The sequence below is a fragment of the Lissotriton vulgaris genome, chromosome 6, assembly GCF_964263255.1.
Source record: "Lissotriton vulgaris chromosome 6, aLisVul1.2, whole genome shotgun sequence".
In the NCBI taxonomy this organism is placed as follows: Eukaryota; Metazoa; Chordata; class Amphibia; order Caudata; family Salamandridae; genus Lissotriton; species Lissotriton vulgaris.
This window is the reverse complement of record NC_141694.1, coordinates 1230951893-1230965779: the sequence shown is the minus strand read 5'-3', so window position 1 is coordinate 1230965779 and position 13887 is coordinate 1230951893. Positions and strand designations below refer to the sequence as shown.

General features: G+C 42.4%; 1 protein-coding gene across 2 annotated transcripts in view; it reads left to right on the top strand.

The window, feature by feature from the left end:
* Positions 1-13887, top strand: part of EZR (ezrin) — a 194235-nt gene that overhangs the window by 90791 nt on the left and 89557 nt on the right. For both annotated transcript variants that reach the window (XM_086927325.1, XM_086927326.1), the window contains exon 3: positions 5079-5162. In XM_086927325.1, coding sequence (XP_086783451.1) covers positions 5079-5162 — 84 coding nt within the window. The remainder of the gene's footprint in view (positions 1-5078; positions 5163-13887) is intronic.

The window sequence follows — 13887 nt, the reverse complement described above, 5'->3', positions numbered from 1 at the left end:
AACGTAAGTTCCGTTTGTGTGTGTCTCAGCTGGGTGGGCAGGATGTTCCAGGCTTTTGTCCCCAGCACAGCCATTGCCTAATGTGTAATATCAGCTCCTCACTGGGCGATCGTGTGAAGGAATCCAATATTGTGTGATGCACAGTGACACCCTGTGCAGCACTCTTCATTCATTGCTCTGTTAAATTGTCATTCAGATTATGCATCCTTATACAGTATTGGAATATGAGTCCGGACCAGGTCAGCGTTTGGCTAACTTAACTTTGAGTGGCTCCACTCTGCTTCTTCACATTGTTCACAATCAACAAAACAGTTCATTTGTCTTTGGTGGTCAGTGTCGGGGCAGTTTGTTATGTTTTTATTGATATTAGGGACAAAAACGTTTATTTTTACTATATAATGCAATATCATTGAAACAGAATAGACTGCCAAGGCCAGAACTTTGCCAATGCTTGTTCTATTTTTGTACAGTGACCCATGCATACTTTGCGCATGCACGTTACCCTTCTTAATGAGTTCAAGTTACTTTGAGCCCATAAAAAGCTTGGTGGATCATTGACAATTCTGCTTGATTTGAGACATTTTAAGTAGGAAGTTTGTTCTATTCCTTTAATACAGTATGCTAGTGCATCACAATTTCAAGCTTTCCTTGGGGGACCAATGAAAAAACTAAGCGAAATTGCCAATGAAATTATACTCTTGTAATGTTGACACGTCAATTGAATACAATGCACAGAGTAAATGCTTTTTAGTACTCTCTTTACGTCACACAAACATTACAGCATCGTAAAGACACTCCTTTATTGACGTTGTCATGTGGAGCAATGTGTGTTGTAACTATGTTATGTAAGCAACATTATCACACCATGATCCACAAAGGATAGAAGGAGAAACCATATTCTGTAGTAATGGCTTTACTCGAAGGGAGGAGCGAGCCTGGCCTTCCATAAATGATGAATGCAGGTGTAATTCAGGAGTGTTGGGAGGAAGGTGGGATAGTCTGCTGTTTATCAATGGCTGGTGGCCCCATACAAGGAGTAAGTCACTGTCCAAGGTGACACACAAAACAATTAATGGAATCTGAGCCTTTATAATTTTAAAAGGGCAATTTAAGCTAATTAATCAATTGGTAATTCCCTGTTTTAAACAGTACATCTAAACCCGAGCGAGTGGCATGTAGCTGTTGGCATCCGGCAGGATGTGGCCTTCATTACCTGAGTAGTACATGTGATACTACCTAAACTTTTTAGCTTATGTTCAATCCATATGTCTTTGTTGGAATTAGTGGGTTCCCTTTGTGCCATATTTGGGAGAGGTTGGACTGAAATTCTCTGCAAAAATTGGATTTGTAACAGTATCAGGATTTCAGGAGCAAAAATGCTTACATGAGTAAATAAAGTGACTCCTGCCCTATTGTCAAGGACTGCCTACGTTCTAGGGTCTGGTGGCCGGGTCTGGTGACTCAGTGGACTAATGCATCCACTGCAGGGGCCTGTGCTCAACCTCATGGTCACATCCATCTGAGGTAGATCAAATGAGTACCATTGAGTTGGGTAACAATACACATCTGTTATGTAGCGCCAAGAGACCTATGGGTGAACATGCGCTTTACAAATACATGGTATGTTATGTAGATATGATTAGTGTTCTAGGTTTCCTCCCGGACCCATGATTTTCAGGTGAAGCTCTGTTTCCAGAAGGATGCAGGGTTAGACCCACACACAAGAGTGCACTTTGATTTTTAACGACCACCATACGTATGTTAAATAAAAGGTTGCATGTAGATATAGATGCAACTGGAACACACTGTGTTAATTAGAGTAGTGGCGTTGCTACCAAGAGTGCTGCAGGTGCAGCTGCACAGGAGTCTAATGGACCCACTGCATCCGAATTGTAGCTAGTTTTGTTTTACTAGAAAACCAGGGGGTGGAGTCCTATTTTCCTTGCTAGCAATTAGGGTCATGTCCGCGTTGCTATGCCACGGGGCATTATGTAATCCTATTAAATCCCTGCTGTGAAGAAGTCGGAGGGGGAGCTCTCTTTAACGTCATACTGCAACATTCCAAGGCCCTTGCATGTTTGTGAAATGCCTGAATCTCAGAGCCTCCTCAGCACATTTTGCTCATAGGCCACATTTCTTTTTGGGTTTTTTTTGCCACTGGTTCTAATAAGTCTCTGTCAGTCCAAATTGTATTATTGTGAATACTGTGGTTTCTTCAAGTGCGTTGTGGATAGGATCTGGTATGAACAACTCAAGATGAAGCCAGAGGAGTGACAGCGAGGTAGGCGGGGAAATACAAAGCGGACCTATTTAAAAACATTTGCTCCCCATTTCAGTTTGTCCTTCCACAATTGTATTTGAATGATCTGCGTTTATATAGTTCTCCTACCACTTGAGATATTACGATCACCGTTTTTTTGATTGGTTGTTGATATATGTGGAGCCACACATACACAGGATAGTTGTAACTTAAACAAGAGACAAGTTGATTTCCTAAAGTTCTAGGCTTCCTTCGTTGCGAAGCTGTAAGTCTATCTCATTTAAAATTGATCAAAAATGTATGCAGAAGGAAATGCTTTACTTGCCAAGTCTACTCTTGCTCTAGTCTACGATGTGTGAGTCGACATATGAGAAGCATCTTCTTTGTCTCTGGTGGAGTGTATAGACTTAGGCCGAAACCAGTCTTGGGTTACTTGTGTTCTGGTTCTCGGAGTTCATGAGTTGGCTGTTCGGGCTTGACTGTTCCTATTGGAGCAGGAGCAAGACTAAATTGCATATGGCTCCATGTAATCTGAGGTAGCTAGATAGGCAAAAGAAGAATGGGTTGAAATGTTGCCCTAGGCGATAGCCAGTGGTTAGGCAAATTGCAAGCATTCCTTCCATCACCTTTTGTGTGTTTGATGCAATGCCTTAAATGGCCAAGGGTATGCCCAGATGTGGGTCCCTTACTCACTCTTCCACTAAAACCAAGCTATACATGACTGAAGAGGTCCAATTGGTTCAAAACTGGTCTTGAGTTGCCTGTGTACCAGTTCAGAGAAGACTTGGCTTGGCAGTTTGGGCTGGACTGTTCCTATTGGAGAAAGCCTGGTTTGCATATGGCTGGGTCTGATCTGAGGTAGCAAGCGGAGTAAAGGATGGCTGGGTTGTAATGCTACCCAGTGCTTAGACTTATTGCAAGCATTCTTCCCATCATTATTTGTGTGTTTGACATGGGCAGATAAGACATTGAGGGCCATATTTATATTTATGTCACCCAGCGCAGTGCCACACTTCACCTTGTTGCGCTGCGTGATCGGAAAATGGCAGGAATGCGCCATACTTAACTTATACGGTGCACACTTGCCTTTTCTTAGTGTTAGTGCACCATGTGCTGGGGTGGCTGCATTGCTAGCAGGATTGTTTTTGTGCAGCAAGGGGCACCTTACTACACAAAAACAATCTCCTGAGGCATTTTCCTCTTTCTATGTGTGCTACATATTGCAGCAACGCGGAAAAATAAACCTATTTCTCCTCGTTATGACTCACCTGGGGAGGCGTAGCCATTATGGTGCATTTCCAGGTCTACAACTAATGGTAAATCTGGGAAAACCTCAAAATCCATGGGTTTTCTGTGGGAACACCCACACACCACCCAGGAAATGTCTCCTTGGGGCGGAGTAACGCAGCGATGTGCACTGCGTCGCGTTGCGTTACAATGGTTTTATCAAGTTACTCGGGCCACACATGTGGGCTTGTGTGGCTTGATAAAATCGCATCTCAAGCATTATTTCACTTTTGCACCCTGCTAAAGCAAAGCAACCCTTCATAAATAAGACCCTGATTGTTTGCATCCCACTTCCAAAGGTCTATAGAAGCAAGTTTAAATAAAAGGCATTTTTATGCTGCAGCTCCCTGAGCATTATGGGTAATTTGAAGGAACAATGTATATGAACTCATTTTGAATTCCCCAGGCAGTCTGCTGTTCAAATGTTCAGCTGTAATGGGTTTCCCTGGGTTCAGAGGTTACAAACTTAACATAGTAGCATACTCCTTCTGACAAGTTGATGTAATCAGTTGGCCAATCGTCATCACCTTCTCCGTACTCGTTGGCATTTTTGTATCTCATAACCTGCGTGACCTTCCTATTGTTTGAATTATGTTTCAGTCGAGGGTGTATCTCACTTTATGTCGAATTAAGAATGGTGAATGGGGAGGTGATAAAATGGGACGCTTCACTCAGTTGTAAACTGCAGCAAATGGCATGCACTAAAAAAAGATATGTAAAGTTGTATCTCTGTGAAGAGAGAATAATCCAGATAGGTTCTGGTCACCGGTAGACATCAATGGGGGTATTGTTGAAGGTTCAGACATTTTCCGTTCTCGTGTTTTTATTGTGATTTTTATACACCCTCAAATTTAAATGGATCATTGATCAAAAATCTTTGGAAGTAAATGGATCATTTCCCGAAAAAATTAGGAGGAAATAGACCAATGACCATTTCCTGGATGTACAATAGTCTCTATATTCACACATGTGTAACTTGTTAAACCTTTCTTCTGAAAAATATATTTCAGCTCTTCTTCTAGAACCACTAAAAACAATTGTCTTTAAAACTTATACAAAACAACAAGCGATTGCCACATTTTGTGCACGTGAACGAAACAGACAACATTCCAAATTGAAGGTGCCATTACGATCACAAAGTTTAGCAACCTAACACAAACTGAAGTTGAATGTCCACATTCTAAAAGTAATAAGAAGTATTAAGTACTTGAAGAAAGACCCATAGCACTTGGGGCGGGGGGTTTCAATCTGCATTTGTGCCTTTTAACCAGCCTATTGTAAATCACACTCCTATTAATGATTAGGGGCAAATGTATTCCTGAAAATGTCATTTTCAATGACATTCAATTGGAATAAAGCACCATATTGGCCTTTTGGGGAACAGCACAAATCTTGTTTTGGAGTTCACGTTTTTGTTACGTCCCATAAGATTTTGAATTGAGCGTTTATAATTACGTTTTTTAACCAGGTGAATGGCTTTGATATTATGCACTCATTTCGTGACGTGGTGTCCTCTTTTTCATTTTTTCAGATCAATGTTCGTGTCATCACAATGGATGCAGAGCTGGAGTTTGCCATCCAGCCCAACACGACAGGCAAACAACTGTTTGACCAGGTCAGTGACTCTCAATGTTTGACTGCTGAATTTCAATTTGTTTGCACTGCAGCGTAAAATGGCAAGAGGCAGATGAAAGGGCTGTTGCGCATTATAACATTGCCTCATATTTAGATGAACCTTTGCCTCTAAACCAGCAGTGGCGAATTGCTTGAAACTGCCCTGTCAAATTAATATTTGATTTGAAAAGTTTTGAATTAAAAGCTAATGATTGGGCCCTTCCACGCTTTGCGACAAATGCAACAATAAAGAAAGAGAACCTGAAAGTGTTTTAACTATTTAAATTCTAATCTTCTTGTGAATTTAATTTTTAGTGTTTTCCAAGCATTTACTCCCGAAATCTCTACCTCTCACAGGGTTTCAGCAGTTTGCTTTGAAATGCTATCTCTGCACCTGGTGGTTTTTCTGCCAAACGTAATCCAGGTATTTAGAAGTAGGCAGAACAGGGCATTTAATAATCCTTTTTTTGCCCACATGAAGGAATTATCCTTCTGGAGCAGTATCTGCTCAGGTGCCCACGTAACATATGTGGGTGAACCTTGATTCTTTCCCCCTCGGCAAGCAGTCTGGTTTATTCAGGAGTTCTGCACAGTTGGAATTAAGTGCAAAACTATTATGAATCACACAATATTTCTGACCTTTTGACCGCTCTAAAATATGTTGCATGGCTGCCCTCTTCCCTTCCCTTTGGAGTATGTATATCTGTTCACTTGTGTCATGTGCACACAGCTTTACATGGGTGCCATCTAGCAAACCTCAGTAAGTAATTTGTGCCTTATCGGTAACCAACATCTCTCCACGCTCAGGGCTAATCATTATGGACTACATTATTCTCTACCTTGGCTTGACAATGACTTCCTCGCATGTAGGTAAAGCTTGTAAATGTATCTACTTATCCAGGCTTTCAGGGAAATTCCTAGCCTACACTTGAATCCATCAGCCTGAGCTGCTGTGACTGATGGGAGCTTCTACAGTAAGGCTTTCAAATAAGCATGGGCGGAAAATCCGTTTCGCTCGCGGATTTTCGGTAAATTCGCAATCCGCGAGATTCGCGAATCTCCCGCAAAATCCGCAAATCCGCGAGCAGCGGATTTTATGGCTTGCTCGCACTGTTCGCGTGAGTTCGCGGCTTCCCAGTACAACTTCGCGCCCCGCGAATAAGCGCAAAATTGCAGAAATACGATCTTAGCAAAACTGAAACTACTTACCAGGTTCAAAAGTTCAGGCTCATCATTAGTAGCCATTTCCTGTAGTGCTTCCTGAGGGGCCCCTCCAGAGTTCAGTTGCCAGTTGCAACTATTATGTGACCCTGCTCTGAACCTCAGAATAGTTACACATATGCCACAAAGGTCCTGAATTACAGCTGAGGGAGACAAGCAGGAGCCAGGCTGGAAGTTCAAATCCATTAATCAGCCCCTAATTCATTATTGTCAGTTGGGGCAGGGCAGGTGTTGTAACTAATTTTGCAACAATGAAAGCACTTAGCAAGTGCAAAAGATCACTAATCAGGAAGCACTAAGGAAGCAGGTGCCAGCTAAAAAAATATTCTGTGACACATTAATCAGCCCCAAATTAATTCAGGTCACTTGAGGCAGGGAAGGTGTGCTTGCTTTGCCACAATAATGTACACTGACTGGACAACCAGAGGGTGCTGTGATGAAACAGAGGGTGGCATGGGTGGGCCAGAGGGTGGCATGAGTAGTCAGAGAGTGGCAGTGATGAAGAAGAGTGTCCCAAACAGGCTGGACACGTAGAAACAACAAGTTCGCGAAACTTGCGACCCGACAGGTAAGTTCGCGTTTTGCGAAATTGTACAAAACTCTCGCGAACTGGCAGAAACCCGCGCGAACAAACAAAAAAAAAAAATCCGCAAATTCGTGAGAATTCGCGGATTTTGCGGATTGCGAGTTCGCAAATCCGCAAAATTCGCGAACGCGAGATTCGCAAAATTCGCCCATGCTTACTTTCAAAACATCAATCATCTGTTTGCGAGAAGGTGGGATCCTGCCGTCGGACCCCAGTTTTTTAACTGAACCATTGATTGTTTATCCAATCGTCCACCAGGTCTTTCTCTTTTACTTTTCTTCTTCCCATATGCATCTGTCTTCCAAAGCGCAGTGAGACTGTGATTGGTTACAAAGTGCAGCTCCGGTGGTGCAGTGCCCTTGTAAATATGCCCCTTTGTGTTTGTACAAGGGTGAACTCCTTAAATGACTGTATATGGCTATTTATTTTAGGGGAATTTGGGACAGTGTAAGGGTTAATGAGCTCCATCTTCCCTCAGTTCTGGGAATGTCACGTTGGTTATTAGCACATGGTATGATTGGTCCATCAAGGTGGTGTTGAACCTGCATCACAGCACCTGCACCTGTGCTATTGGAACTGTCAAAGGAAATGTGTCCTTCACTTATCACTTCTTGCATAGAGATGTGAGCGCGGTAATCTGAGTACTAAAGGATACATGTTGCACTTAAAGTACCCATTCTTCTGTTGAGCAACTCTTTATACCGAGACTGTGCTCTTTTCTTGATGCCTTTTCTAGTGCATCTTAGACATTAGCTTCTTTAGCCATAAAAAAATGTGCTGCTTTGTGATGATTTTTTGATTCCCGCTTTGAGTTCTTGCCTGTTTGGACCATTGCCATAGATTGTGTAAGCCTAATGAAGCATGAACACAGAAGCAGTGACCTGCAGAGGACCCATTTTTCAGGGCTTCTCAATACCATTGTTGAAATTACAAAATGTTGACCATTTCAAAATGTTAATGAATAGAGGAGGCTCGTTTCCTAGTAAAAAATTGATTAATCCCTTTAAAGTGTACTAAACGGAGTTTGCCTGTGAATTTCTTTTCTGATTTCAAAGCAGAGTATAGTCTAGGCGGGGAAGTGGAAGTGGACATCCTCTGGGTTCGTTCTGTTGTTGATATTGTAATTCAAATATTATTTCGATCTCTAATGTGGGTTATCTACCCTGCATAAAGCACAACTTATATTATGAAGAGCTACAAGTACAAGCTCTTCCCTTTTCTATAAATTAGAGAATGTATCTGATCCATCTGGTAAAATCTGTGCTCTCTAAAGTAACAGGTAACATGCATAGGAATTGGTCAGCGCTTCCGTTGTACCATGGTCTGACAAGCCACGGACAAGAATAGTTGCAGCTTTGAAAGCTTGAAACCCTCATTATAATCCTCGCTTTCCTAGTTTGTGAAAGTCACTACTCTCCTTGTTCATCTGTTTCCTCATTAAAAACAACCTTGTTACCAATGTATGCTCCATATCAAAAGCACATCCATCCTGTTGAGCTTGGAAAGGTCCAGAGACAATGTGTTTTATGGTGGTTTACTACCTGTGTCTTATTTACTTACTCCTCTGTGAAGGCCATTGCATGTTTCTGTTGCTCACGGGTGCTCATAGACACCTTTCCTCTTCGTTTTCCCTATGCTACCACTATCCTACTCGTCACATTATCTTCATCGACTGTACAATCTTATACAATCCTATGACAGAAAACGATATCTTACAAATATTAAATATCTGTTTCTATTTCTCTAGTCTTTAGAGACTTCTATCACTGTAGTTAAATCATGACTCCATAATCTCACTGCAGTTGATCCTGTTCCAATACAGTTGAAATATTTACTTGTGCCATTTGCTTCTCTAAGAGTGATCAGGTGTAGTAATGCCGGTGACACCCAGATCATCATCAAATGTTGTTTTCCTCTGAATTGGCTCTCTCAAAATTCGAGTCAGCACATTGATTTATGAATGTTGGCTAATAAATTAACCCGATTTAAACTGGGTATTGCACTAGGAATTTGCCTGAAATCCTGGAATTCCTCTATTTGGCCAAACCTTTGAGGGGTTTGACCTCCTCATCTCCTGCTTACATAACGAACCTATGCACAGCCTTTTATAAAGAATGCTTGATTTCACAATTCACTGCTGTAAATAAATCTTTTTTCTCTAATCTAATAGTACCGCAGCTCATTTTTCAAACACCTTTTATCTTTTTCCTCTGTCTCACTGCTTATTATCTTGGGACGCTGTGTGAGGTACAGAATGTGATAACCTACTTTTTGCACTTACCTAAATCCAGTGATTGCAGTTCTCCTGTTGCTGATTCCTTCACTGGCTACCCATGGTATATCCAGTCAACCTCATAAGCACTTTGTGTTGCACATCTTTTTTTTTTCAACAGCTTTATTCGACAATTTGCAGTCACAAAAGCATTTGCAAAAATACTGAAGAATAATATGCATAAAAGAGCTGTTGAAGGAGAAGCATAATTTAAATAGATAATAAAAAGAAAGGCAGCTCCGATGTCCTAATTTATACAGTTCATTAGTAAAAACTAAGAAGTAAAATACGCACCCCAAGACAGACCCCCTAAGGGGGCTCCTAGTTTTGTGTCTAATGTATACTGAATTTACTTACAATAAAAAGATTTTTAAAAAAGCTCCTTAAAGAGGTTCATCGTACAATTAAAACATATACAAAACACACCACATTCAAAAATACAAAAAGCAATTCACACGACCTTCTTACATTTAGTATTTTATGGGGTATAGGCATTAGTACTTGATATCAGGACCCACCCTTCTCAGCAATGAGCCGATTAATTCCGAGCGTTTTGATATTTAATCACGCTTTAAGATATCCTGCTAGCCCTCAATACCCAAGCCCATCCTAAAAATGTTGCCATGGCTATTGCCAAAGGCTGAGATGTATCAGTCTGCAAGATGCGTTCAGTTTCAGCTGCCCTTCTGGTGCCTAGTAGCGTACAAATTGGAAGCAACCAGACCCGACGCGTGGCAGCGTAAGCCGCACAGACAAAGAGGAGGTGGGACAAGGATTCATTACAAGACCCGCAACCTGGGCAGGTGGTTACTCCATTTTACAGTAAGTGATCTCACTGATAGTGAGCCCACCCTAAACTGAAAATAAATGTTACGGTCCAATGGTTTTGTGATTAGATCCCAATAAGGTTCCAGCATCAGGCGGTCTTTATGTTCCAGGAATCGGCTTGTGAGGGTGAGAGACTCACTTTGCCTAATATTATTATTCTCCCAGAACCATTCCCAATACTTGGCCTTCAGCATCTCCTTAGTAGGAAAGTTTGAGTTTACGGGATCCACCCACATCCGCCAAGCCTATAACGGATAAAAGGTCTCTGACCGCCCAAAGCCATTTTATACGATGTGAAACATCAGCCCTTATTAATTCGAGGAAGCCTTTTGCATAGCCTAAGAGCTCTGGTGTAGACCAGAGTCTCCTCCAATAGAGGATGAGTCGAAGTTTGGCTACTGCTGCGATCGGTTTCATCCCTACCTTTATTTGTAGGGGGCTGGTAGGAGTGCTCTGTGGCAGTCTAGTAATTTTCCTCAGAAACCTGTTTTCCGATGTAGTTAGAGTTGCAAGATTTTCACATCCCTAAAGTTCTGAGTCATATAAGGCTGAGTTAACTGCTTTCAATTTATAAATTTCTAAAACCGGGCTTAAGAGCTTAATGTATGATAAATTATGCTCTTGGAACAGGATCCCTGTTATTTTTCTGTGTTTGAGGGAAGCTAGTTCCACCAGGTGATCCCACCTCATATTATTTTGGAAGTTCACCCCTAAGTAGGTGAACTCGTTCACCAGATCCAAAGGGCTATCATACATACAGTTGCCCCCTTTGAAGGTCTTTTGAGCATTAAATGCCATTAACTTTGTCTTTGACATGTTGATCTCCAAACCCCGCTGCGAGCAAAAGGCCTCAAAGGTTTTGAGGGCCCTCTGGAGTCCGCTAGGGGTCTTGGACAAGATCAACGTGTCATCGGCAAACATCAGTATAGGCACTTTATCACCAGCTAGTGTAGGGGCGTCAGACGGCATTACACTCATATAATTAACTATCCTATTAATATATAGTGTGAATAGCGTAGGAGCCATGATGCAGCCTTGTCTCACACCTCTTTCTACTGGGAACAATTCAGTAACCTCTCCTTGCCCGCCCCACCTAATTTGCGCACTATTGCCCTTGTGTAATCTAATAATCAGAGTCAAGAGTTCAGGAGGGAGTCCTAGCTCTCGTAAGGTTAGCCATAACTTTCTGCGCGGGACAAGATCAAATGCCGCCCTGAGATCTACAAAGGCGGCATACAGGCTACCCTTGCCTAGAGTCACAATCTTCCAGTGTATCAAAACAAATGGAAACACCTGGTTGATTGTGCTAAGGGAGGCGCGAAATCCTGCTTGCAGGGGTGACAAGACATCAAACTCCTCGATCCATTCCTGCACCCTGTTAAGCACAAGCCTCCCAATTATTTTCTGGAAACAATCAATTAGGCTGATGGGCCTATAGTTCCCTGGGCTTGATTTGTCCCCCTTCTTGTAAACAATGATAATCTCGGCTTTCTTCCAGGAATTCGGTATGGGGGCTCCCTGTGCAATGGCATTAGACAGCAATAGGATATACCTGCACCATCTATCTTTATCATATAAAAAAAATATCCCCTGGTATGCCATCAGGCCCTGGTGCCTTTCCGGCTAATACAGATTGGAGTGCAGTGTCTACCTCAGTCTTGGTAAATGTATTATGCTGATAGAGGGCACACAAAATTTCCCCCTCTCCAATTAGTGGGATTGAGGCATATTGGGGTTTGAAATAGTTCACCCAGTCGGTTTGGGAGACATGATTTTGGGGACGGACTGCCTGGCCCCTGTTGGACCATTTATAAACGTTCCAAAAATATTTGGGGGTTTTCATGGCACAGGCGTCCTTTAGTTCCTGCCATCTGTTGTCATCCCATAATTTCTTAGCTTTAGACTGTGTGCCCTTATAAAATTACCTTGCTTCGCGGACCTTCTTGGGATCACCCCCTTTAATGGCTTCCCATAGAGCCTTACGTGCCACCCGGCAATCTGTGTTATACCATTGCCCTTCCTTCACTGCAGGTGCCTTTGTGTTCTTCCCTTGCTTCAAAACATGGGTGTGTAGACATTTAAAAAAGGTGTTATGTACGCCTATTGAATTATCTAGATCTCTTTTTTCCGCTGCATTAATCTCGAAGTCCATTATCGCATGATCCAGGCTCTGCAATATGTTATCTAGTAAGGCCGGCAACTCTACTAACTTTACCCACTTAAGCCGCCTTAGATAGTTAGTTGGAACAATCTCACCTATACATTGGCCTTCCCTATCTAGGCAGCCCGTCGTGTGACAGTACAGGTCCTAAGTGCCACACAGAGGATTGTGGTCACTTTCGATCCTGTCTGTTACCATCATATCCACCACCTGGGGCCATAGACCCAATCTCACCAGAATATAATCAATTCTACTGGCATGATAGCCATTGTTGAAAGTATTGGCACCGTGTCTGTATGCCTTGGTACGCCCATTTAGGGCTCTTAATCCCCTGTTCCATACAAATGTTGTTAAGTTGGATGACCACATATGTCCATCGCCTTACGGGACTTAGCTCTAGTGATGGAACACAGCATTTAATATCCTCGGCTTCTGTCCCGTAACCATCTTCCACATTAAGGGGTTCATACGTTGTATTAAAGTCCCCTGTTATAAGTGTGTATAAAACATCTAAATGCTTATCCAAGAGCTCCTCAAGAGCCAGCATGACTCTCGACCTTTTCCCTCTTGTTCCCCTGACATAGATGTTGTATATGTCTATTGTTAGATGGTCTCGCATGGACAGTCTAATGGCCTGTATGTCTTCGCTCTGTGATAGTAGAACCCGGATGTCAACCTCGATCTCCTGATGTACCCATATAGTCAAACCCCTGAGGGCCTCCCTTTAGCTCCCTTAGTTGCTGCTACAAAATAATTCAAGTATCCGACCTTGAACTGGGGTAATTCAGCCTAGGTCTCTTGAAAGAGGCATATATCATATGCCTCTATGAATACATTCCACTCTTGGGAACCCATCTTCGTGCTAAGGCCTGCAATGTTCCTGCTCAGAATTCTATTTTCAGATGATGGTAGATCTAGGGACTGGGGCATTGTTTCTATTTGTACTGAAAAGGCAACCATTTCCTGACCACCTACCGCTTGAGATGATGAAACCTGCAACTTCTTAGCAATAGGTGCCCGCTTAACAAGTGTATCCTTAGTTGATGTGATACTAGGCGCAATAGATGCACTGAGTGCCTCTCTTGGCCCTAGTCAATCGTTCTGAACTGTGGAATCTCCCTGCAGTCTTGGTGGTCTCTGTGTAGCCCTAGTATCAAAGCCAGGTGGAGAAGGTCTGAATTGAATATTTGAATTCTCCTGGGGGCTAGTGCGAAACTCTAGCGTAAAGAGATTTTCAACAAGATCTATACTTTTCAATGTAAGTTCGATACAATCATAAAGGTGACCAGAGGAGGAAATCCTACGTGCAGCTGCTATATCGTCTCTAATTATTGAACAGCAACCTCTAACATGCCTGATCCAATGGATAGCTTTGTTAGTTAAGGAGTGCCTATTCGCAGTGCTTCCATTGGGATCACATTTTAAAACATTTGCCATATAAATTTTAAAAGGATTAGGTGGATTAGGTGCACACTCTGTTAGGCCCCAAGCCAGGTCCTTTGTTCGATAAGCCCCCAAAAGGTAGAGTTTTACGACCAGGGAGTGGGTTGTTCATAATGCCTATTAATGGACTGTATAATTGGTACTATTATTAACAGCAGTGGGGGGTTGGTGCTTTGCTACTGTGGGGGTTGCCTTACCTGAACTTTTCTTAACTA